This window comes from Gorilla gorilla, chromosome 23, assembly GCF_029281585.2.
Source record: "Gorilla gorilla gorilla isolate KB3781 chromosome 23, NHGRI_mGorGor1-v2.1_pri, whole genome shotgun sequence".
NCBI lineage: Eukaryota > Metazoa > Chordata > Mammalia > Primates > Hominidae > Gorilla > Gorilla gorilla.
The window spans coordinates 26772635-26795465 of NC_086018.1; the positions used below are offsets into that span (position 1 = coordinate 26772635).

At 46.6% G+C, this 22831-nt stretch overlaps 2 protein-coding genes across 10 annotated transcripts in view; one reads left to right on the top strand and one right to left on the bottom strand.

Annotated features, from left to right (window-relative positions):
* Positions 1-1282, bottom strand: part of CHEK2 (checkpoint kinase 2) — a 54345-nt gene extending 53063 nt beyond the window's left edge. For 5 of the 6 annotated variants that reach the window (XM_055374091.2, XM_031005586.3, XM_055374089.2 and 2 more), the window contains exon 1: positions 1024-1282. The gene's annotated coding sequence lies outside the window, so the exon portion shown is untranslated. The remainder of the gene's footprint in view (positions 1-1023) is intronic. The other variant, XM_055374092.2, reaches the window with a different exon arrangement.
* On the top strand, positions 1272-16510 carry HSCB (HscB mitochondrial iron-sulfur cluster cochaperone). Of its 4 annotated transcripts, XM_055374093.2 has the most exons (7): positions 1273-1586; positions 3137-3233; positions 3861-3950; positions 5113-5257; positions 6744-6835; positions 10492-10539; positions 16356-16510. In XM_055374093.2, the coding sequence occupies exons 1-6, from the start codon at positions 1351-1353 to the stop codon at positions 10519-10521; spliced, it is 690 nt and encodes a 229-aa protein (XP_055230068.1). In that variant the 5' UTR covers positions 1273-1350; the 3' UTR covers positions 10522-10539; positions 16356-16510. The 4 variants fall into 4 exon arrangements, with proteins under 4 accessions (XP_004063272.1, XP_055230068.1, XP_030861447.2 ...); XM_004063224.5 differs by lacking the exon at positions 6744-6835 and having other exon boundaries at positions 1272-1586; XM_019018753.3 differs by lacking the exons at positions 1273-1586; positions 6744-6835 and adding an exon at positions 1850-2192.
* Positions 16511-22831: the final 6321 nt, after the last annotated feature.

Below are 22831 nucleotides of genomic sequence, written 5' to 3' on the forward strand. Positions count from 1 at the left end.
TGGTTATGTCTGACCTTGCACTATTCACATACACCACTGGTGGGAATGCAAATTAGTATAGCCACCATAGAGAAGAGTATTGTGATTCCTCAAAAAATTGAAAATAGGCCGGGCGCGGTGGCTCACACCTGTAATCCCAGCACTTTGGGAGGCCAAGGCAGGTGGATCACCTGAGGTCAGGAGTTCGGGATCAGGCTGGCCAACATGGTGAAACCTCGTCTCTACTAAAAATACTAGCCGGGCATGGTGGCGGGTACCTATAATCCCAGATACTTAGGAGGCTGAGGCAGGAGAATCGCTTGAACCCAGGAGGCAGAAGTTGCAGTGAGCCCAGATCGCGCCACTGCACTCCAGCCTGGCAACAGAGAGAGACTCTGTCTCAAAAAAAAAAAAAAAAAAAGAAAAGGTACAGATGGTAATCAAAGGTACAGATGGTAATCATATATGTATACTTTATATCAAAAATAAATAATTTTTTAAAAAATTCCAGAGGTCTTTCAAGTGAAACACAATATTTTTTTCAAGCAGAAAACCTAAGTCCGAAGGAGGACTGATGCCCTCCTACCCACTTCTGGCCACCCCATCCCATGCATTTACTTAGGGACTTATTTAGGGACACGCAGAACATCCTCCTACACAGCTCAGTGCGTTTCCAGTCCCTGCAGCGCCCAGTAGCTAAGACTGGCTTCTCTATAAGTATTTTAGAGATTGAACCTAAAGAATGGCAATGATTACTAACATCTATAGAACTTTTTACGAAGTAACTTCGCTCTGATATTGAAGAATACAACCCTGTTCCTTCTTATCCTGTATGTTCAGGCCTGTTTCAGCTTGCAAGTAATACGGGAAGTGAACTTCACCTCGAGGATGATCTACTGAAAAGGAAGAGAGTCGCCCACACACACTCCCCCTTCAGCTCAAAAATACAGACAAAGCGAAGCTCAGGAGACTCCGTTCGCACAAAACGCTTAAGATGGGATTCGAACCACCAAACACCCAACAGAAGTTCCCCATATGACTCACCGCGTGAGCCCACCTGGAGCCGCACACTCTCCGCAGCCTCAGCCAGCAGAGTGGCGCTAAACCTGCAGATACAAACTCCACCCTCAGCCAATCAAAACCCCCTCCCCTGCCGCCGGACCAATGAGGAGCAGCAGATGTGGCCGTCAGGCGCCGCCTCAATGCTTCCTGGGAGTTGTAGTTTAGAAGGCAGAGCGGAACTTAGAACCCGGGTTCCCCTTGGGTGATCCCGCCCCCTCGACTCCCCAGCCAATCAGCAGCATTAGTCTGGTTGGACGCTCTCTTCGCTTTTCCCCACGAGTGACCACGGCTAGATAGGCCGCCGGCCAGATGTGGCGGGGGAGAGCCGGGGCTTTGCTCCGGGTGTGGGGGTTTTGGCCGACAGGGGTTCCCAGAAGGAGACCGCTAAGCTGCGATGCTGCGTCGCAGGCGGGAAGCAATTATCCCCGCTGTTGGAACTGCGGCGGCCCATGGGGCCCCGGCCGGGAGGACAGGTTCTTCTGCCCACAGTGCCGAGCGCTGCAGGCACCTGACCCCACTCGAGACTACTTCAGCCTTATGGACTGGTACGAGCGACGGTTTCGGGAAACGGGCCCGGGCGAGAGAGACGTCGAAGTCTGGCCTGCGAGAGGGGAGGACGGATCTGGCTTGCGGAAGAGAAGGCGGGACTGATCGGGGGGCGGAGGTCTAGAGAGCAGGCGTGAGAGAAGTGTCTTGATTTCTCAGGAGGAAATTGAGAGGCGGGGACTGAGGGAAGCAGCGTTGAGGTGTGGAGAAGGGAGACGAACGGGACTGGAGGGGCGGGCGCTGAAGTCAGAGGAAATAGGGGGGCCGAGGCTAGAGGGGAGGGAGATTTGAGGGGCGGTACCTACGGGAAAGGGAAGGAGAAGTCGAGGGGCGGAACTTGAGGAAAGGGTATTTGAGGGGCAGGTCCTGGGAGACTGGAAGACTTGAATGAATAGGGTCAGAAAGGTTTAAAGTTGGGTTGATGTATTTAAGAAAGGACTGCAGAAGTGTGATCTGAGATTAGGGAGTAAAGCATGAAAAGCTTAATATTGTGGACGAGGCCTGAGGGAAAAGTGAGAATTGGAGGGAGAGGGTCCAATAAATGGTTTTTCCCCCTGAGGCTGAGGATCTTGGAGAGACGGGGCAGTGTGGATAGAGCTGAACTGGTAAGGAAATAGGACAGACTCTGGGAGTAGAATGTGAAAGGGGTTGAATTAAAATAAACCGGAAGAGACAGGGATGAAGGGACCTGGGCCGTGGAAAAGATAGGGTGGTATTAAAGAAAACATGATTCAGTCACACTTGTTCAAGCACCAGAAAGACTTTCTTCAAGACCATCTTGTAGAGGGGCCACTGCAATAGGGTCTTGCAGTTGGGGAGAGAGATTGGTCTCAACTCCAAAAACAGCATGGGCAGAAGGAAATTTGTAGCCAAGGAGCAGAGTAAACGGGATTCTGGCTAAACCGACCTAACGGGATTCTTGCTGAAGACAGGCCAGGCTGCTCAGACACCACCTGGGGGATAGTAGAGGATGAAGAATCTGATCAGAGATCTAGGATGATCAAAAATATGAGGATCGAGGATTCTAGCTAAACTGACTTAGCAAGATTATTTGCCAAAACTGGATTTTACAAGAAAGCATACATCTGGGCCTAGGAGAAGGTTCAGAAATCTGACTAAAGTTTGGCCAGGCAAAGAATCTTTGTCTGTGTAATTTAGGAATGTCCCTTTCCCTTAACTATGGGATCTTCCCCACCAGTCACTGAACATGTATGAGGGGCTACAGTAACGCTGATCTTTAAGTTCCTCAGGCATCCCCATCTTGCTCCCACCTCGAGGTCCTTGCTCTTGCAATTCTACCTGGACGTCTCTTTCCTCTGATCTTTGATTACTCATCATCATTCAGGTTTCAGCTCAGTGTCATCTCTTTGTCCACTACATCTGCTACACTCTCTGACTCTGTTCTGTGTCCCTTCATAGGACTTACCACTTTCTGAAATTATCTGTTTATATGTTATTGCATCTTCCCCATAAGAGCAAGAACCAGGCTCATGGTAGACAAACCTTTAAATATTTGTTGTATAAATTTAATCTCCCAATTTCCTTCCAGCAACCGTTCCTTCAGAGTTGATACTGCGAAGCTCCAGCACAGGTACCAGCAACTGCAGCGTCTTGTCCACCCAGATTTCTTCAGCCAGAGGTCTCAGGTAGCTTATTGGCCAACCCCAATAATCCCCAAATATGTGTGCACACTGGGTGGCAGTAGCCTTGTGGTTATGTGATTATCAGGGACCGAGCTGGAAAATCAGCTGTGTCTGCCCCATGGCAGTCTGACCCCAGCCTGTCAGACCCAGAGCTGCCATTCACTCACAGCTTTTGTCTGACTTCCCAGATAACTTAAAACCTTTCAGCTGAATATAAAGTCACCTCATCCCACACCAACTCTACTTAACCACTTCCTTAGGTGCCTGCCCATTAGAATATTATAAAACTTTGTGGGCCAGGCACAGTGGCTCACGCCTGTAATCCCAACACTTTGGGAGGCTGAGGCAGGCAGATCACTTGAAGTCGGGAGTTCGAGACCAGCCTGGCCAACAGGGTGAAACCCTGTCTCTACTAAAAATATAAAAATTAGCCCAGTGCGGTGACACACGCTTGTAGTCCCAGCTTCTTGGGAGGCTAAGGCAGGAGGATCACTTGAACGTGGGAGGTAGAGGTTGCAGTGCGCTGAGTTCGCGCCACTGCACACTCCAGCCTGGATGACTCAACGTCAAAAAAAAAAAAAAACTTTGTGATTTGGATGGTAATAGTACTATCTTCATCTCCACTAACAGACTGAAAAGGACTTCTCAGAGAAGCATTCGACCCTGGTGAATGATGCCTATAAGACCCTCCTGGCCCCCCTGAGCAGAGGACTGTACCTTGTAAGGTGATTTCCCAACACTTCTGTGTATGACGTCCTGATGCCCATTATGGCGTAGGACAGCCGCGTCCCCTTTATTCAGCAGAAGAGTGCTTGAGGTCAGGCATGGTGGCTCACACCTGTAATCCCAGCACTTTCGGAGGCTGAGGTGGTCAGATCACTTCAGCCCAGGAGTTCAAGACCATCCTGGGCAACATGATGACACCCCATTTCTACAAAAAATACAAAAATTAGCTGGGCATGGTGGCATACACCTGTAGTCCCAGCTACTCTGGAAGCTGAAGCAGGAGGATCACTTGAGTCTGAGAGGTCAAGGCTGCAGTGAGCTGTGATTGTACTACTGCGCCCTCTCAAAAAAAAAAAAAAAAAAAAAATCCAGGGACCCAATAGTATTTAGCCTCAGAGCACAAGTATAATTTTCTCTGTGAATATTACTTGCCTCAACTGCATTTTTTAAATTGTGATTTTCTAGCTTTTTTCTCTGAATTTCAAGGATTTGATGATGGTAGCTTTTAGTTAAGAGTCATTTTCTGTTTTGTTTTTTTTTCCTCTCCAGAGTATCTTAAGAGGCCAGGCATGGTGGCTCACGCCTGTAATCCCAGCACTTTGGGAGGCCGAGGCGGGTGGATCACGAGGTCAGGAGTTCAAGACCAGCCTGGTCAAGATGGTGAAATCCCGCCTCTACCAAAAATACAAAAAAATTAGCCGGGCATGGTGGCGGGTGCCTGTAATCCCAGCTACTCGGGAGGCTGAGGCAGAGAATTGCTTCCCCAGGAGGCAGAGGTTGCAGTGAGCTGAGATCACACCACTGCACTCCAGCCTGGGCGACAGAGTGAGACTTCATCTCAAAAAAAAAAAGTATCTTACAATCTAGAAAATTTTATAATTGAATAGAATCTTTACAAACATCTAGTTCAACCTCTGAGTGGAGGAATGACTACCCCAAGATCACACCAAGGTCAGATAGTTTTGGGTAGCATGAGTGGAAATCCCATTCCAGCATTTCTGTTTCAGTCCAAGCTTTTGATACCCCTTAGTCTTTCATTATCGGGACAGTTGCAGTTTTCTCTATTAGTGGTATTATGTCCTAACAGATGAGTAGGATTTACATTACTCTGCCCATAGCTTCTTCAACTTATTTTTCTTGCTTTCTGCCCCAATAGCTAAAGCTCCATGGAATAGAGATTCCTGAAAGGACAGATTATGAAATGGACAGGCAATTCCTCATGGAAATAATGGAAATCAATGAAAAACTCGCAGAAGCTGAAAGTGAAGCTGCCATGAAAGAGATTGAATCCATTGTCAAAGGTGAAAGATAAAATAGCACTGAATGTATTTCATTGCTGTTATGAACACTTGTCCAAGGATTAGTGAAAAATGAACGTAGAGTATATAATGGCCCGGGTGCAGTGGCTCACGCCTATAATCCCAGCACTTTGGGAGGCCAAGGCGAGTGGATCACCTGAGGTCAGGAGTTCAAGATCAGCCTGGCCAACATGGTGAAACCCTGTCTCTACTGAAAATACAAAAATTAGCCGGGCGTGGTGGCGGGTGCCTGTAGTCCCAGCTACTCGGGAGGCTGAGGCAGGAGAATGGCATGAACCCAAGAGGCAGAGATTGCAGTGAGTGGAGATCAGGCCACTGCACTCCAGCCTGGACGACAGAGCGAGACTCCATCTCAAAAAAAAAAAAAAAAAAAAAAGAAGGTTGTTTATTTTAAGGAATTAGCTCACGTAATTGTGGGAGCTGACACATCTAAAATCTATAGGGTAGGGCTGGGCGCAGTGGCTCATGCCTGTAATCCCAGCATTTTGGGAGGCCGAGGAGGGCAGATCACTTGAGTCTAGGAGCTCGAGACCAGCCTGGGCAATGTGGCGAAACCCCATCTCTAAAAAAAATACAAAAGAATCAGCCAAGTGTAGGCCAGGTGTGGTGGCTCACACCTGTAATCCCAGCACTTTGGGAGGCCAAGGCGGGTGGATCACCTGAGGTTGGGAGTTTGAGACCAGCCAGGCCAACATGGAGAAACCCCGTCTCTACCTAAAATACAAAATTAGCCAGGCATGGTGGTGCATGCCTGTAATCCCAACTACTCGGGAAGCTGAAGCAGGAGAATCGCTTGAGCTTGGGAGGCGGAGCTTGCAGTGAGCCGAGATCGTGCCACTGCATTACAGCCTGGGCGACAGAGCGAGACTCCATCTCAAAAAAAGAAAAAAATCAGCCAAGCGTGGAGGTGCGCACTTGTGGTCCCAGCTATTCGGGAGGATGAGGTGGGAGAATCATCTGAGCCCGGGAGGCAGAGGTTGCAGTGAGCTGAGATCACACCACTGTTCTCCAGCCTGAGTGACAGAGTGAGACCCTGTCACAAAAAAAATAAATAAAATCTATAGGGGTAGATACGCAGGCTGAAAGTCCAGGCAGGATTTCTATGTTACAGTCTTGATACAGAATTCCTTCCCAGAAAACGTGTTTTTGCACTTAATGCCTCTACTTGATTGGATGAGGCCCACCCACATTATGTAGAGTAACATCTGTTACTTAAAGTCAACTGATTATAAATGTTAATCACATCTACGAATACTTTCACAGGATCATCTAAACTAGTTGGTTTTTGTTTTTTTTTTTGAGACATGGTCTCACTCTATCACCCAGGCTGGAGTGCAGTGGTGCAATCACAGCTCACTGCAGCCTTGACCCATGGGCTCAAACAATCCTCTCACCTTAGCCTCTTGGATAGCTGGGACTACAGGCATGCATCACCATGCCTGGCTAATTTTTTCTGTCTTTTATACAGATGGGGTTTCGCCATGTTGCCCAGGCTGGCTTCAAACTCCTAGGTTCAAAGCAATCCACCTGCCTCAGTCTCCCAAAGTGCTGGGATTACAGGTGTGACTCAATGTGCCTGGCATAGATTAGTGTTTGATCAAACAACTGGGCACCATAGCCTAGCCAAGTTGACACATAAAATTAACCATTCCACATAGAAAAGATTCCAAGGTTCTCCGTTAGACTATATTCAGTTACGTACTTTCACAAATATTTGTAGTGTACCTACAAATATCAAGCACTGTGCATAACACTGAGGATACAGCACGGAACAAGAAAGACTGTGCCTTCTTGGAGTTTATATATGTCAACTGTACCCAAAATGGAATTCCCAAGTGTCTCCCCTCCCCACCTTTCCCCCCCAAAAAAATCTGTTCCTCTTAGGCTGGGCGCAGTGGCTCACGCCTGTAATCCCAGCACTTTGGGAGGCCGAGGCAGGCAGATCACGAGGTCAGGAGATCAAGACCATCCTGGGTAACATGATGAAACCCTGTCTCTACTAAAAATATAAAAAATTAGCCGGGCATGTTAGCACGCGCCTGTAGTCCCAGCTACTCGGGAGGCTGAGGCGGGAGAATCGCTTGAACCCGGGAGGCGGAGGTTGCAGTGAGCCGAGATTGTGCCACTGCACTCCAGCCTGGGTGACAGAGCGTGACTCCGAATAAAAAATAATAATAATCTGTTCCTCTTCCAGTGTTCCCTAAGAGAGTGACACCACTTGCACAAGTGTAAATTCTGAGGAGGCCTTAACAACCTTCTTCTTCCTTATGCCCATAGTCAATCTATTACATCTGAAAGAGCTGACTTAAATTTGCCTCAAATTCATCCACCCATCTCTACTTTCACTGCCACCAGCCTTTTCCAAGCTACCATTCACTCTCACCTGGACAACTGCAGTAGCTTTTCACTGGTCTGTCTGTACCTTCAGGCCCCATCTAACAAATCCCTTCACTGTCGCTGGAATCTTTTTGAAACCCAAGTGTTTTTTTTTTTTTTTTTTTTTTTTTTTGAGACAGAGTCTTGCTCTGTTGCCCGGGCTGGAGTGCACTGGCATGATCTCGGCTCACTGCAACCTCCGCCTCCCAGGTTCCAGCTATTCTCCTGCCTCTGCCTCCCAAGTAGCTGGGACTACAGGTGCGTGCCACCATGCTTGGCTAATTTTTCTATTTTTTTTAAGTAGTGACGGGGTTTTACCATGTTGCCCAGGCTGGTCTCAAACTCCTGACCTCAGGTGATCCATCCATCTCAGCCTCCCAAAGTGCTGGGATTACAGGTGTGAGCCACCAAGCCCGGCCAAAACCCAAATCTAATCACTACTCTGGGCCTTATTTCAGTTGACCAGGTGTGATGGCTTACGCCTGTAATCCAAGCACTTTGGGAGGCTGAAGTGGAAGGATCACTTGAGCCCAGGAGTTCAAGACTAGCCTAGTCAACATAGCAAGACCCCCATCTCCATTAAAAATTTAAAAATTAACCGGATGTGGTGGCGCATGCCTGTAGTCCCAGCTACTCGAGAGGCTGAAGCAGAAGGATCACTTGAGCCCAGGAGGTGGAGACTGCAGTGAACCGTGTTTGCACAATTGCACTCCAGTTTCAGCAACAGAGCGAAAACACATCTCAAAGAAAAAAAAAAACAAAAAACCTTTAAGTGGCTTCTCACTGCTCTGAAACTCTTTAGCATCCCTTACAGGGCCCGGATGCCGTGGCCTCTGCTTCTCTCTGTTTTGCCTTCTCCACTCCAGCCACAATGACCACTTCCAGTTCCTCATCTATACTGGGCACCCTCCTACCCTAGGGCCTGTTGCTTCTGCCTGAAACCCTCCTCTCCTCCGCCCCATTTAAGTTAACCCCTCCTTCTTCAGATCTGAAGGCAATCATCACTTCCTCAGAGAAGCCTTTTTTAAGCTATCTATTAGTAGTGGCTATTTCTTTTGTAGGACTAATCACAGTTATAACTTTACTGTTCTATGTGACATTAATTGATCAATATCAGCCTCCCTCATTAGACTGGAAGTTCTGCAGGAGAAATCATGTCTACTTTTTGCTTCCCTCACATCCTCAGCTCACAGAAAAGTACTTATAGTTTAAAAGGAACTTGGTATTTACTAAATGAGCAAACAGTAATGAGAAAAGACGTTTAAAGCAGTAATATAGAATTTGTGGTGAGGGGACCGTCAGCTGGAGATATGTTGACAGCATTAGGGCTGGGTTGTAGGGATAAGAGAAACTCAGGAGTTGCAGTCAGTGGGCTCAGCTGCCCAATTTTAGACGGCAGGGCAGCATAAAGATCTGGAGTGAGGGCAGTGTGCTACTGACTTTGCGTGACCTTGAACAAATGACTTCATTCCTCTGAGCCTCAATTTCCTCATCTGTAAATGGAGATAATATTAGTACTGGTGGTTGTGGGGATCAAGTTAAATGAGATAAAGCATGTAAAAGCATGTATTCTAGGCCAGGTGTGGTGTCTTATGCCTATAATCCCATTACTTTGGGAGGCTGAGATGGGCAGATTACCTGAGGTCAGGAGTTCAAGACCACCCTGACCAACATGGCGAAACCCTGTCTCTACTAAACATACAAAATTAGCTGGGCATGGTGGCACACACCTATAATCCCAGCAACTTCAGAGGCTGAGGCAGGAGAATTGCTTGAACCCAAGAGGTGGAGGTTGCAGTGAGCCGAGATCGCACCATTGCACTATAGCCTGGGCAACAAGAGCAAAACTCCGTCTCAAAAAAAAAAAAAAAAAAAAAACACTTATTCTAGCCTTATAGTAAACATTTGACTTTGAGCAGCTCACTGACCTTAATTTAGATTAATTCCTAAATTTTCTCCTGTAAGGTATCTGCTATGGCCCAGGTAAAATGAATGTTCAAGGGCATAGAGCTAGTTAATTTTAGGGTCAGGGCTTAAGAACCTCCAGGTTCCTAGTCTATTGTTCTTTTGTGGACACCAACTGCTACCTGAGAGATGAGTTTCAAACACCGGACTGGGAGTCAAGTGACTTGGATTCTGTTCCCAGCTCTTCCACTCATCACCCATGGGACAATTCCCCCAATACCTGTCATTTCCTACCTTAGGGATATAATGTATTTGACAGTGCTTCGAAAGACGACACCATATAAATGACTGACACTATTTATATCTGGAAAATGAGATTACTGGAAAATTCCTCATTTTCTAACAAGGAAACAAGAGAAATATGAGATAGCTGCTGCTTTATTTTGTTTGGCATCTTCTCTCTTATGACACAACATGATGTAAATGTTTTCATTTTCCTGAGAGGCTATACAGTTTGCAAGTGGTTGCTGCAAACACTCAGTAATGCTTTACTGATAGGTGTTCCCAGCATGTTAATGTTCTCCTTGCTGAAATGTCGAAGACCCAAACTGTTTCGTGGAGATAATCAAAGTATATCTTTGTCTTTTTTTTTTTTTTTTTTTTAACTGATTCTATAGCCATTTTATAAGCCTTGGTGATTGCTCCTTAGACCTTTCATGGTTGGAAAAACAGTGTTATTAGGGTCAACCAGAGTTGTGCTAAACAGCAGCTGCCATCATGGTACACACAGAGACAAAGGTTATGAAGCCTTACCCTTGAATACAAACTTCCTCCTTTGTTGTGTTCAAACCAGCATGATTACAAAGTTTAAGTATTGTCTTCATATTATGAGTCTATTTCAATGGAAAAATTAACAGAATGGTTTTCTTTTTCAGCTAAACAGAAAGAATTTACTGACAATGTGAGCAGTGCTTTTGAACAAGGTACTTTCTTTTCTTGACTTTCTTAAATATGGAAAGAAATTTCAAGCACTGAGGCATAGCCATTCATTCAATAACTAGCTATTATATACCTTCCTATGATAGCTATATAGGGAGATATGAAATACTTATGAATCTACATTTCTGCCTTTAAAAAAATGCCTTTAAGAATCTACATTTCTGGCCAGGCACGGTGGCTAATACCTGTAATCCCAACAGTTTGGGAGGCCAAGGCGGGCGGATCACGAAGTCAGGAGACTGAGACCATCCTGGCTAACACAGTGAAACTCTGTCTCTACTAAAAATACAAAAATTAACTGGGTGTGGTGGCACAATGCCTGTAGTCCCAGCTACTTGGGAGGCTGAGGCAGGAGAAACGCTTGAACCAGGGAGGCGGAAGTTGGAGTGAGCTGAGATCATGCCACTGCACGCCAGCCTGAGTGACAGAGTGAGACTCCATCTCAAAAAAAAAAAAAAAAGAATCAACATTTCTGCCTTTCTAGAGAAACAAACTATATCAAAAAAGTGATCCGGGAACAGTGACTCACGCCTGTTATCCCAACACTTTGGGAGGGTGAGGTGGGCAGATCACTTGAGGTTAGGGGTTTGAGACCAGCCTGGCCAACATGGTGAAACTCCAGCTCTACTAAAAATACAAAAATTAACTGAGTGTGGTGGCATGTGCCTACGGTCCCAGCTACTCAAGAGGCTGAGGCCAGGAGAATTGCTTGAACCAGGGAGGCTGAGGTTGCAGTGAGCCAAGATCACGCCACTGCACTCCAGCCTGGGCAACAAAGCGAGACTCCCTCTCAAAACAAACAAAAAAAAAACCTGAAGGAGGAATGAAGCTATTCTCAGGCAAATAAAAATTGAGGGAATTTGGGCTGGGCACGGTGGCTCACACTTGTAATCCCAACACTTTGGGAGGCCGAGGTGGGTGGATCAAGAGGTCAAGAGATCAAGACCATCCTGGCCAACATGGTGAAACCCCATCTCTACTAAAAAGACAAAATTAGCCAGGTGCAGTGGCGCGCCTATAATCCCAGCTACTCGGGAGTCTGAGGCAGGAGAATTGTTTGAACCTGGGAGGCGGAGGCTGCAGTAAGCCAAGATCACGCCACTGCACTCCAGCCTGGTGACAGAGCAAGACTTTGTCTCAAAAAAAAAAAAAAAAAAAAATTGGGCCGGGCGTGGTGATTGATGCCTGTAACCCCAGCACTTTGAGAGGCTGAGGCTGGCGGATCACGAGGTCAGGAGATTGAGAACATCCTGGCTAACACAGTGAAACCCTGTCTCTACTAAAAATACAAAAAATTAGCCAGGCCTGGTAGTGACCATCTGTAGTCCCAGCTACTCGGGAGGCTGAGGCAGGAGAATGGCGTGAACCCGGGAGGCGGAGCTTGCAGTGAGCAGAGATTGTGCCACTGCACTCCAGCCTGTGCAACAGAGCGAGACTCCATCTCAAAAAAAAAAAAAAAATTTGTTGACAGGAGACCTGCCTTGTAAAAAAAAATGTTAAAAGAATTGATTGGCTAGGCGTGGTGGCTCACGCCTGTAATCCCCACATTTTGAGAGGCCAAGGTAGGCGGATCACAAGGTCAGGAGTTCGAGACCAGCCTGACAAACATGGTGGAACCCCGTCTCTACTAAAAATACAAAAACTAGCCGGGCATGATGGCGCTCGCCTGTAATCCCAGCTACTCCGAAGGCTGAGGCAGGACAATGGCTTGATCCCGGAAGTCGGAGGTTGCAGTGAGCCGAGATCACGCCAATGCACTCCAACCTGGGTGACAGAATGAGACGCCATCTCAAAAAAAAAAATTATTTACAGTGGAGGAAATTTATATAGGTCAGAAACTTGGGTCTACATAACGAAAGGAAGACCATTGGAGAAAGGAATAAGTAAATGCAAAATTAAAACTTTTATTTTTTTCATTGATCTAACAAAGTGTTTTCAAAATAATAAAAGCAACAATAGACCGGGCGTGGTGGCTCACATCTGTAATCCCAGCACTTTGGGAGGCTGAGGCAGGCGGATCATTTGAGGTCCGGAGTTCGAGACCTGCCTGGCCAACATGGTAAAACCCCATCTCTACTAAAAATACAAAAAAAATAGGGTGGCATGGTGGCGGGCGCCTGTAATCCCAGCTACTCAGGAGGCTGAGGCAGGAAAATCGCTTGAACCTGGGAGACAGATGTTGCAGTGAGCTGAGATCGCACCATTGCACTCCAGCCTGGGCGACAAGAGAAAAACTCCAACTCAAAAAAAAAGGATAGAAATTCTGACACCAGCCGGGCACGGTGGCTCACGCCTGTAATCCCAGCACTTTGGGAGGCCGAGGCGGGTGGATCACGAGGTCAGGAGATTGATACCATCCTGGCTAACATGGTGAAACCCTGTCTCTACTAAATATACAAAAAATCAGCCAGGCGTGGTGGCGGGCACCTGTAGTCCCAGCTACTCAGGAGGCTGAGGCAGGAGAATGGCGTGAACCTGGGAGATGGAGCTTGCAGTGAGTGGAGATCACCTCACTGCACTCTGGCCTGGGTGACACAGCGAGACTCCATCTCAAAAAAAAGAAGAAATTCTGACACAGGGCCAGGCGCGGTGGCTCACGCCTGTAATCCTAGCACTTTGGGAGGCTGAGGTCGGCAGATCACAAGGTCAAGAGTTCTAGACCAGCCTGGCCAACATGGTGAAACCCCATCTCTGAAAAATTAGCTGGATGTGGTGGCAGATGCCTGTAATCCCAGCTACTCAGGAGGCTGAGGCAGGAGAATCGCTTGAAACTGGAAGGTGGAGTTTGCAGTGAGTCGAGATTGTGTCACTGCACTCCTGACTGGGCAACAAGAGCGAAACTCCGTCTCAAAAAAAAAAAAAAAGAAAAGAAAAGAAATTCTGACACAGGCTCCAACATGGATGAACCTTGAGGACATTGTACTATGTGAAATGTCAGTCACAAAAGGGCAAATACTATATAATTCCACTTATATGAGGTACCTGTGGTAGTCAGATTCATAGAGAAAGTGGAATGGTGGTTGTGGGGGGATAGAGTCAGGAAGAGGAAAATAGAGAGTTATTTCATAAGTAGAGAGCTTCAGTTTTGCAAGATGAAAAGAGTTCTGTGGAAGGCCAGGTGCGGTGGCTCCCACCTGTAATCCCAGCACTTTGAGAGACTGAGGCAGACAGATCATCTCAGGGCAGGAATTTGAGACCAGCCTGACCAACATGGTGAAACCCCGTCTTTACTGAAAATACAAAAATTAGCCAGGTGTGATGATGCATGCCTGTAATCCCAGCTACTTGGGAGACTGAGGCACAAGAATCACTTGAACCCAGGAGGTGGAGGCTGCAGTGAGCCAAGATCATGCCACTGCATTCCAGCCTGGGCAACAAAGCAAGACTCTATCTCAAAAAAAAAAAAAAGTTATGTGGATGGATGGTGGTGATGCTTGCCCAACAATGTGAATGTACTTAATGTCATTGAACTGTACACTTAGAAATGCCTAACATGATGAATTTTATGTCATGTGTTACCAACTTAATTTTTTTTTTTTTTTTTTGAGACTGAGTTTTGCTCTTTCGCCCAGGCTAGAGTACTGTGGCACGATCTCAGCTCACTGCAACCTCAGCCTTTCTGTTTCAAGTGATTCTCCTGCCTCAGCCTCCCAAGTAGCTGCGATTACAGGAGCCTGCCACCACACCCGGCTAATTTTTGTATTTTTAATAGAGATGTGATTTCACCACGTTGGCCAGGCTGGTCTTGAACTCCTGACCTCATGATCCGCCCACCTCAGCCTCCCAAAGTGCTGGGATTACAGGCGTGAGCCACCGCGCCTGGCCCTAAAATTTTTTGAATACAAAAAAGATGTTAAATAGGCCGGGCGCGGTGGCTCACGCCTGTAATCCCAGCACTTTGGGAGGCCGAGGCGGGCAGATCACAAGGTCAGGAGATCGAGACCATCCTGGCTAACACGGTGAAACCCCATCTCTACTAAAAATACAAAAAATTAGCCGGGCGAGGTGGCGGGTGCCTGTAGTCCCAGCTACTCTGGAGGCTGAGGCAGGAGAATGGCGTGAACCAGGGAGGCGGAGCTTGCAGTGAGCCAAGATTGCGCCACTCCACTCCGGCCTGGGTGACAGAGCAAGACTCCATCTCAAAAAAAAAAAAATGTTAAATAAATTAAATTGAGAAATGAAATACGACCAAGGCCTTCCAAGTCCCTGGTTGACATTTTGCCATTACATCTCCCTTCCACAGTAACCACTCCTGAATTTTGTGTTACTCATTCCCTTGCTTTTCTTGATAGTTTTAACCATATATGTACATAATAGTATATTATTTAGTCTCACATATTTTTCTTTATATAAATAATACATATCCTGTGACTTTTTTGCTTAATATTTTATTTTTGGAGTCATCTGGAATGATGCAAATGGTTATAACATATCTTCATTTTAGCACTCTTCACATTGTGTTTTACTTATCTAAGTCAGGGTTTCTCAACCTTGGCACTACGGATATTGTAAGCCAGATAATTCTTCGTTTGGGGGAGCTGTCCTGAGTACTGTAAGATGATTAGCAGCATCCCTGGCCTGTACCCACCTGATGTCAGTACTACCTCCCAGCTGTGACAACCAAAAATATCTCCAGACATTGCCAGATGTCCCCATGGGGGCAAAATCATCCCCATTTGAAAATCACTGGTCTGGCCAGGCATGGTGGCTCACACCTATAATCCCAGCACTTTGGGAGTCCAAGGCAGGTGGATCACTTGAGATCAGGAGTTAGAGAGCAGCCATGGCCAACATGATGAAACCCTGCTTCTACTAAAAATGCAAAAATTGGCCAGGCATGGTGGCGCACACCCTGTAGTACCAGCTACTCTGGAGACCCAGGCATGAGTATTGGTTGAACCCGGGAGGTGGAGGTTGCAGTGAGCTGAGATCACGCCACTGTACTCCAGCCTGGGCAACAGAGTGAGGCTCCATCTCACAAAAAAAAAAAAAAAAGGAAAATCACCAGTCTAAAGGTGTCTTTCTTGGGAACTATAAGCCCCTGGAGGGTATCTCTGTGCCTCAGCACCTGAACTGTAAGCCCCCTGAAGGCAGCTCTATGCCTCAGCACCTGGCATAGAGGAAGCATTCAGTGCTTTCATATCCTCAGTATACCACCACATGTTAGGGAGAAATTTTTAAAACACAACCACCCACCCTTTTTTTTTTTTTTTAAAGAGACAGGGTCTCACCCTGTCGCCCAGGTTGAAGTACAGTGGCACAGTCATAGCTCAGTGCAACCTCAAACTCCTGGGCTCAAGGGATCCTCCCACCTCAGCCTCCCAAGTGGCCAGGACTACAGGCATGTGCCACCATGCCTGGCTAATTTTTTATTTTATTTTTTATTTTTTATTTTTGGTAGAGACAGGGTCTTGCTTTGTTGCCCAGGCTGGTCTTCAATTCCTGGGCTCAAGCCATCCTCCCGCCTCAGCCTCCCAAAATGCTGGGATAGCAGGTATGAGCTCCTGCATCTAGCTTCCACCACCCATTTATTACTTGGGACTGTCCTGAAGAGAATCAACTTCTCTAATTTATGTGAATCCTGTACACATGCTCTTACACAACTCCCACCCCATTTGGTTTATCCCTGTGTCTCCTTAACAATCCAGATGTTCTCCCTCTTAGTTGCTCAGTCTTACTGAGGAATTGATAAGCCCTCCAGACCCCAGGGCTCCACTTATATATGGCTGCCCTAGTCATCAGAGCTGGTTTTATTCTTGCTTGAAATGAAGCCTGACTTCAGTGTCTCTGTCTATTTCAGGTGACTTTGAAGAAGCCAAGGAAATTTTGACAAAGATGAGATACTTTTCAAATATAGAAGAAAAGATCAAGTTAAAGAAGATTCCCCTTTAATTGTGGATAGTTTAAAGTTTAAAAAATAAAGTTCTTGCTGGGCACAGTGGCTCACACCTGTAATCCCAGCACTTTGGGAGGCTGAGGCGGGTGGATGACAAGGTCAGGAGTTCAAGACCAGCTTGGCCAACATAGTGAAACCCCGTCTCTGCTGAAAATACAAAAATTAGCCAGGCATGGTGGCACGTGCCTGTAATACCAGCTACTCGGTAGGCCGAGGCAGGAGAATCGCTTAAACCCGTGAGGTGGAGGTTGCAGTGAGCAGAGATCACGCAACTGCACTCCAGCTTGGGCAACAGAGTGAGACTTAATCTTGAAAAATAAATAAATGAAAAATAAAATTATTGTATATTTCTTTTCTGGCTTCTGGTAATTGGGAATAGATAAGCTTTAACCGTTTATATCATCTTAATTAAGCCTATGGCTCAAGCATTAGTGGATGGCAAAGTTTGTCGTGGGAAGAAACACAGCCTAGTCAGAGCTTGGGTGGTCAGTTCTTCATCTGATACTTGAGACAACATGACCCCAGTGTAGGCTAATGGTTGAAGAGGTGGAGATGGGGCCAATTTGAGGCCCTACAAAGAGGAATCCAAAAAGTTTTCTGCAAAGGGCCTGGTAGTGAATATTTTCAACTTTGTGGACTATATCAAGGGTCCCCAACCTGTTAGGAACTGGACCCCACAGCAGGAGGTGAGTGGCAAGTGAGCGAGCAAGCAAGCATTACCACCTGAGCTCCGTTTCCTGTCAGATCCGCTATGGCCTTAGATTCTCAAAGGAACATGAACCCTATTGTGAACTGCACATGTGAGGGTTCTAAGTTGCATGCTCCTTGTGAGAATCTAATGCCTGATGATCTGAAGTGGAATAGTTTCATCCCAAAACCATCCTCCGGCACCGTCCCCATCCATGGAAAAACAGTCTTCCATGAAACCACTTCCTGGTGCCAAAAAGGCTGGGGACTGCTGGACTATGTGGTCTCTGTTGTAACTGCTGTTCTGCCATTGTGACACAAAATCAGCATAGACAATATGAAAACAAATGGACAGGGCTGTGTGCCAGTAAAACTTTACAAAACAGGTGATGAGCCAGATTTGGCCATGGCTCTGCCAACCTCTGCCCAAGAGCCACAACTTTCTAATGGCATGATCCTCCTCCCTAAGATAGGTAGTCCCCTTTGGTACTGTGGCCTTGGGGCATTCTGTTTGCTAACAAGCAAGGCTGCCTAAGGGTCTCTTTGGTCTAAATTTCAAATTGTAGATAATATTATAAAGAATTAATCTGGTATTAGGCCAGGCGTGGTGGCTCATGCCTGTAATCCCTGCACTTTGGGAGGCCGAGGCAGATAGATTACCTGAGGTCAGGAGTTCGACACCAGCATGGCCAACATGATGAAACCCTGTCCCTACTGAAAATACAAAAAATTAGCTGGGCATGGTGGTGCGTGCCTGTTATCCCAGCTACTCAGGAGGCTGAGGCAGGAGAATCGCTTGAACCTGGGAGGCGGAGGTTGCAGGGAGCCGAGATTGCACCACTGCACTCCAGCCTGGGCAACAAGAGCAAAAAACTCCATCTTAAAAAAAAAAAAAAAGAATTAATCTGGTGTTAAGCACTAACCACTTTTTCTGCTCCATCTTAGTGGAGTGGAGCAGTTGTGATTACTCTCTGGACAGTTGATGCACTTGTCACTATTTCCATGCTCTTCTAATTCAGCCCAGTGCATCTCTACTTCCCCTTCTGTATCTTTGGAAATTCAGTTTAAGTTCTTGATCCCTTTCCAGAAAAACAAACAAACAAAAAAACACTTAAAAAGTCTCTTGATCAGGGAAAATTTGAATAGCAAACAGAAAATTCTGATTTAAAAATTCCAACAAGGCCGGGCGCGGTGGCTCATGCCTGTAATCCCAGCACTTTGGAAGACCGAGGCAGGCAGATCACCTGAGGTCGGGAGTTCAAGACCAGCCTGACCAGCATGGAAAAACCCCGTCTCTACTAAAAATAAAAAAAAAAAAATTAGCCGGATGTGGAGGTGCATGCCTGTAATCCCAGCTACTTGGGAGGCTGAGGCAGGAGAATCGATTGAACCCGGGAGGTGGAGGTTGCAGTCAGCTGAGATCGTACCACTGCACTCCAGCCTAGGCGACAGAGCAAGACTCTGTCTCAAAAATAAAAATAAAAAATAAATAAATAAATTCCAAGAAACGACATTTTAACTCTGGAGATAACTGCCTGTTTATAATTGGAAAAAAGACAGGGAGTCTGAACCAAAGTTTAAATACTACTCCAAGAACTTGAAACTGTAGCTCCTTTGCAGTTTCTTTTTTTTTTTTTTTTTTTTTTTTTGAAACAGAATCTTGCTATTTTCACCCAGGCTGGAGTGTAATAACACGATCTCAGCTCACTGCAACCTCCACCTCCGGGGTTCAAGTGATTCTCCTGCCTCAGCCTCCCAAGTAGCTGGGATTACAGGCACCTGCCACCATGCCTGGCCATTTTTTTGTATTTTTAGTAGAGTCGGGGTTTCACCATGTTGGCCAGGCTGGTCTCGAACTCCTGACCTCAGGTGTTCCACCCGCCTCAGCCTCCCAAACTGCTGGGATTACAGGCATGAGCCACTATCCCAGTTTCTTATCCTTGTTGAAAAATGTGTATCTTGTGAATCCCGAACCAGTTATACTCAGTTAACATTTTATAATTCACTGATCTTTAGAAGGCAAAGTAACCCCAGCAGCTGTCGGGCTTAATGATACTTGGGAACATCCGTACAATTCCACCCCCTCACAATATACTAGGAGAATGAATTACTTGTCTGAAAACACACCAGGAGTCCTTTAAGTAAATAATTACAGCGCAAGCATATGTCCTCATTAAATTGGGTGCTTCTGCAAAAAAAAGGAGGAAATGAAAGGAGGGTTTGAAATACTTGTGTAGACAATCTTCATTCCTTCTTCAGAACAATCATCAGGACCAAAACAATCTGACCACAAAAACAAATCAGATCAACATTGCCACATCTTTGGAGGAACTTCAAAGAAACTTTCCCTTACCTGTTACCATCAGCTGGAAAGGCTGCAGGGCCTCCCAACAAACCATGTCTGATTTGGGGAATAAATTAAAAACACATTATTTCTGAGTCATGGCTTCTGAGGTGAGTGGGTTTACTTTTTTCTCCCCTCTCTTCCAAATTCTTTCCCTTCTCATCTGAAGTTTAACTGCAATTCTAAATCCAGGAACCCTTTCAAGTGTTCCCTAACAAAGCCCTGTGGGAGGTATGCTAATAGACGGCTGAAAAGTTGGCAGCCCAATTTGGTTTAAAGTTTCAGACCAACAGTTGAAGCAAGTGAAGCACCCACTGTCCGCCACCCCCAACACACACACACAGGCACACACACACAGTTCCCAATATAGTGTCAGAACAAATCAGAGGTTTCAACTAATTTGTGACTGTCATCCCAGAGTTTGGTGTCAGACAGTGCTCGTGTTGTGAACTGAATGATTTTGTCCCCCAAAATTCATACGTTGCAGTTCTGGCGCCTCTAAGGAAGTAATTAAGATTCTACAAGACAGGAAGATAAACTGAAATTGACCATGCTGGCACCTTGAGCTTGGACTGCAGCCTCCAAAACTGTGAGAAAATAAATTGCTGTTATTTAAGCTACCTAATACCTGGGTTTAAGTCCCAGTTCCCCTACTTATTTTCCATCTGTATTTTTTTTTTTTTTTTGAAGATGGAGTCTCGCTCTGTCGCCCAGGCTGGAGTGCAGTAGCGCCATCTTGGTTCACTGCAACCTCCACCTCCCGGGTTCAAGCTATTCTCCTGCCTAAGCCTGCTAAGTAGCTGGGATTACAGGCGCCCGCCACTACGCCCGGCTGATTTTTTTTTTTTTTTTTTTTTTTTTTTTGTATTTTTAGTAGAGACGGGGTTTCACCATGTTGGCTGGGCTGGTCTCGATCTCCTGACCTCGTGATCCGCCCACCTCAGCCTTCCAAAATGCTGGGATTACAGGCATGAGCCACCGCGCCTGGCTGCTGTTGAGAGACAGGACTAGCTGGATTTCCTAGGCTGACTAAGAATCCCTAAACCTAGCTGGGAAGGTGACCACATCCACCTTTAAACACGGGGCTTGCAACTTAGCTCACACCCGACCAATCAGAGAGCTCACTAAAATGCTAACTAGGCAAAAACAGGGGTAAAGAAATAGCCAATCATCTATTGCCTGAGAGCACAGCAGGAGGGACAAGGATCCGGATATAAACCCAGGCATTCGAACCGGCAACGGCAACCCCCTTTGGGTCCCCTCCCCTTATATGGGAGCTCTGTTTTCACTTTATTTCACTCTATTTAATCTTGCAACTGCACTCTTCTGGTCCATGTTTGTTGCAACTCGAGCTTTCCATCCACCACTGCTGTTTTGCCTCCGTCGCTGACTTCCATCCCTCCGGATCCAGCAGGGTGTCCTCTGTGCTCCTGATACAGCGGGGCCCCCATTGCCGCTCCCGATCGGGCTACAGGCTTGCCATTGTTCCTGCACAGCTAAGTGCCTGGGTTCGTCCTAATCGAGCTGAACACTAGTCAGTGGGTTCCGCGGTTCTCTTCCATGACCCACAACTTCTAATAGAGCTATAACACTCACCGCATGGCCCAAGATTCCATTCCTTGGAATCCCTGAGGCCAAGAACCCCAGGTCAGAGAACACGAGGCTTGCCACCATCTTGGAAGTGGCCGGCCACCATCTTGGGAGCTCTGGGAGCAAGGACCCCCGGTAACACCGTCATCTGTATTTTGTTTGTTTGTTTTTGAGAAAGGGTGTGGCTCTGTCATCCATGCTGGAGTGCAGTGGTGCCATCTCAGCTCACTGCAGCCTTAACCTCCCAGGCTCAACCAATCCTCCCACCTCAACCTCCCAAGTAGTTGGGACCACAGGTGGGCACCACCATGCCTGGCTAATTTTTTAATTTTTTGTAGAAATGGGGTCTCTCTACATTGCCCAGGCTGGTCTCGAACTCCTGGGCTAAAGCTATCTACCCACCTTGGCCTCCCAAAGTGCTGGGAATACAAGGGTGAGCCACCATGCCCAGCGTCCTCATCTTATTTACTTATTTAAGACAACGTCTGGCTCTGTTGCCCAATCTGGAGCACAGTGGCATGATCTCGGCTCACTGCAACCTCCACTTCCCAGGCTCAAGCCATCCTTCTGCCTCAGCCTTCCAAGTATCTGGGACTACAGGCATGCACCACCACGCTTGGCTAATTTTTGTACGTTTTATAGAGACAGGGTTTTGCCATGTTGCCCAGGCTGATCTCAAACTCATGAGCTCTAGTGATCTGCCCGCCTTGGTGGCCTCTCAAAGTGTTGGGATTACAGGCATGAGCCACTGTGCCTGGACATGGCCTCCTTATCTTTAAAAGGGTAATAATAGTACCTATCTCACAGTGTCATTGTGAAGATCAAGTGAAATAAATTATCTATGCAAATTGCTTAGCATGGTGCATGGCACATGGAACTCAGAGATAATACTTTCTTTTTTTACTTTCAATTATAATTACTTCTTTTATTATTTTTATTGGGAAACAAAATCATGCCTTTCATTGCACCATAAATACATTCTTTCAACAAAATTCCAAGCACCTACTTTATGTAAGAGACCACTTAGCCCTGAGAGAGAACAGTCAGATGCTTCCTGTACATTGGGGAAATCACTTTTCACCAAAAACAAAACAATAATAAAACTTCTGGGCTGGGCCAGGTGTGGTGGCTTACGCCTGTAGTCCCAGAACTTTGGGAGGCAGAAGCGGGTGGATCACTTGAGGTCAGGAGTTCGAGACCAGCTTGGCCAACATGGTGAAACCTCGTCTCTGCTAAAAATACAAAAATTAGCCAGGCATGGTGGCGTGCGCCTGTTATCCCAGCTACTTGGGAGGCTGAGGCAGGAGAATCACTTGAACCTGGGAGGTGGAGGTTGCAGTGAGCTGAGATCACACCACTGAACTCCAACCTGGCAACAGAGTGAGACTCCATTTTAAAAAAAAAGGTTCTGGACTGGGTATGGTGGCTCACACCTGTAATCCCAGCACTTTGGGAGGCCAAGCGGGAGGATCACTTTAGCCCAGGAGTTCAAGACCAGCCTGGGCAACATAGTGAGACCCCATCTCTACAAAAAGTGTTAAAAATTAGCCGGGTCTGTTGGCAGCCTATGGTCCCAGCTACTGAAGTGGGAAGATTGCTTGAGCCCAGGAGTTTGAGGCTGCAGTGTGCTATGAACATGCCACTGTACTCCAGCCTGGGCAACAGAGCAAGACCCTGCCTGGAAAAAAAAAAAAAAGTTCCCATTTGCTTCATAGTTACCGTATGCCAGGGAACATGTGTAGTATTTTGCCTGATTCCA